General features: G+C 53.5%; 1 protein-coding gene across 1 annotated transcript in view; it reads right to left on the bottom strand.

Annotated features, from left to right (window-relative positions):
- Positions 1-757: 757 nt before the first annotated feature.
- LOC104490242 (gametocyte-specific factor 1-like) overlaps positions 758-1668 on the bottom strand; it is a gene marked incomplete at both ends in the record, with an annotated part of 2491 nt that continues 1580 nt past the window's right edge. Inside the window, one exon of the mRNA XM_010132505.1 lies at positions 758-878. Within this exon, the coding sequence (XP_010130807.1) occupies positions 758-878 (121 nt within the window). The remainder of the gene's footprint in view (positions 879-1668) is intronic.

The raw sequence follows: 1668 nt of genomic DNA, 5'->3' as shown, positions 1-1668 counted from the left end.
TCTCTGCCCCTGGAACTCAGCGGCAAGAACGTTTGAGGGAAGAGGAAACCTGCTCACGTGAATGCAGGCACCACTGCTGGCCTTGGGGCAGCTCTCCACAAGACAGAAATTTGTCTGCTCTGTAGTGAAAGAGCCACTGCAGGGGGGGGAAAAGACACTGCTGAGCACAGGACACCCTCCTCAATAACGGGGGCGGGTTTTGGACAGCCCCCTGCCACCTGCTCTCACTGGGCAGGAGACTGAACTCTTAATTGTGTGGCAGATGAATCAAGTGCAGCAGCTGGAAGAGGAGCTGCCGTGTCTCTTGGTGAGATTGACCTGTTCAGGTTGTCCTGGTGCAGAACAGCTGCCGGGGGTTCCACAGCTTAGGCACCAGCTCGGTGGATATCACCTTTCTCAGGGCATCAGCGGCCAAGCCTCAGCCAAGGTAGATCAGCTCTACAGAAAGAAGGGCCTGTCCTGTTCATTAAAGCATCCCAGTTCTGCTCCCACACGCTCTGGGGTACAACCTTCACATCCAACAAACGTGGTGACAAAATAGACCAAGACCTGTGGGGAACACCTGCAATATTCACCCAAACCTGCTCAACAAATCAAAGCAAAGAGGACTCAAGTTTCCCACAGCTGCTGCGGCACAGATCCCCGGGCACTCAACACGCACTTTTCGGTTATTCTATGAGCTCTCCCCACAAACAGGAGCCCTCAGCCCCCCGGGAAAGGAATCGCCTTGGAGCATGGGTGGTTCTCTTACCCGTACCTTGCTCAAGGGACACTTTGTCGCTGCAGTTCGCTATGTGATCGCTGAGGGCAGCCCGAGGAATGAGATGGCGAGCATTGAAGGGGCACGTGGCCAATCCCTTTGCAACTTCAGGGTAGCTCTAGATGAGGGAAAACCAAAATCATCTGCTGCAGCCCTGAAGTTCACTTGTAATCCCCAAGGCCATCAGTGACACTGCTTTAAAAACAAGACAGGTCGAGGAATGAGATGGCAATCATTGAAGAGGCACGTGGCCAATCCCTTTGCAACTTCAGGGTAGCTCTAGATGAGGGAAAACCAAAATCATCTGCTGCAGCCCTGAAGTTCACTTGTAATCCCCAAGGCCATCAGTGACACTGCTTTAAAAACAAGACTAAACAAGTTGTGGAATATATTGGTCAGACACTAAAACACGAAGGGAGATGAACGTGCCTACTCTTGAAAGCACAATTCACAGAGAAACTGAGGCACCCTTGAGCTGACTGAAACCAAAGTGACCCTCAGCTGAACTCCCTACAATTTGCTGCGAGGGCTGTGAGCTTCAAAACAAGATGCACAGATGAAACTGTTTTAAGAGCAATAGAGGCGAGGTGTGGGCTGACCTTGATCCAGCTGGTTTTAAATAAGCAGGTGCAAAGGCAGAGAAATCCCTCAAACCTTTTGAAACCGCTGGGGGATTGGTACCGTTCCACACCCAGCCTTCGGGTCTCCAGGGTCAGACACCCTTCGCGTAGGGCTGTGGCAAGTTCTGCTGGCAGCGCTCAGCTGTCCCCGTGGTTACTCCACCCCTGCAGCCAGTACAGCCTTTCCTGGGCACAGCACAGCTCTGCCCCGGCTCCAGCGCACGCCTGGCCCTGCCTGACTCCCCTGGTCAGCGGTCAGACCTGCCCCCGTGGCAGAAGAGCCTCGTA

The sequence above is a fragment of the Buceros rhinoceros genome, unplaced genomic scaffold, assembly GCF_000710305.1.
Source record: "Buceros rhinoceros silvestris isolate BGI_N320 unplaced genomic scaffold, ASM71030v1 scaffold18723, whole genome shotgun sequence".
In the NCBI taxonomy this organism is placed as follows: Eukaryota; Metazoa; Chordata; class Aves; order Bucerotiformes; family Bucerotidae; genus Buceros; species Buceros rhinoceros.
The sequence above is the reverse complement of the archived record's forward strand: the minus strand, read 5'-3'. Positions and strand labels throughout refer to the sequence as shown.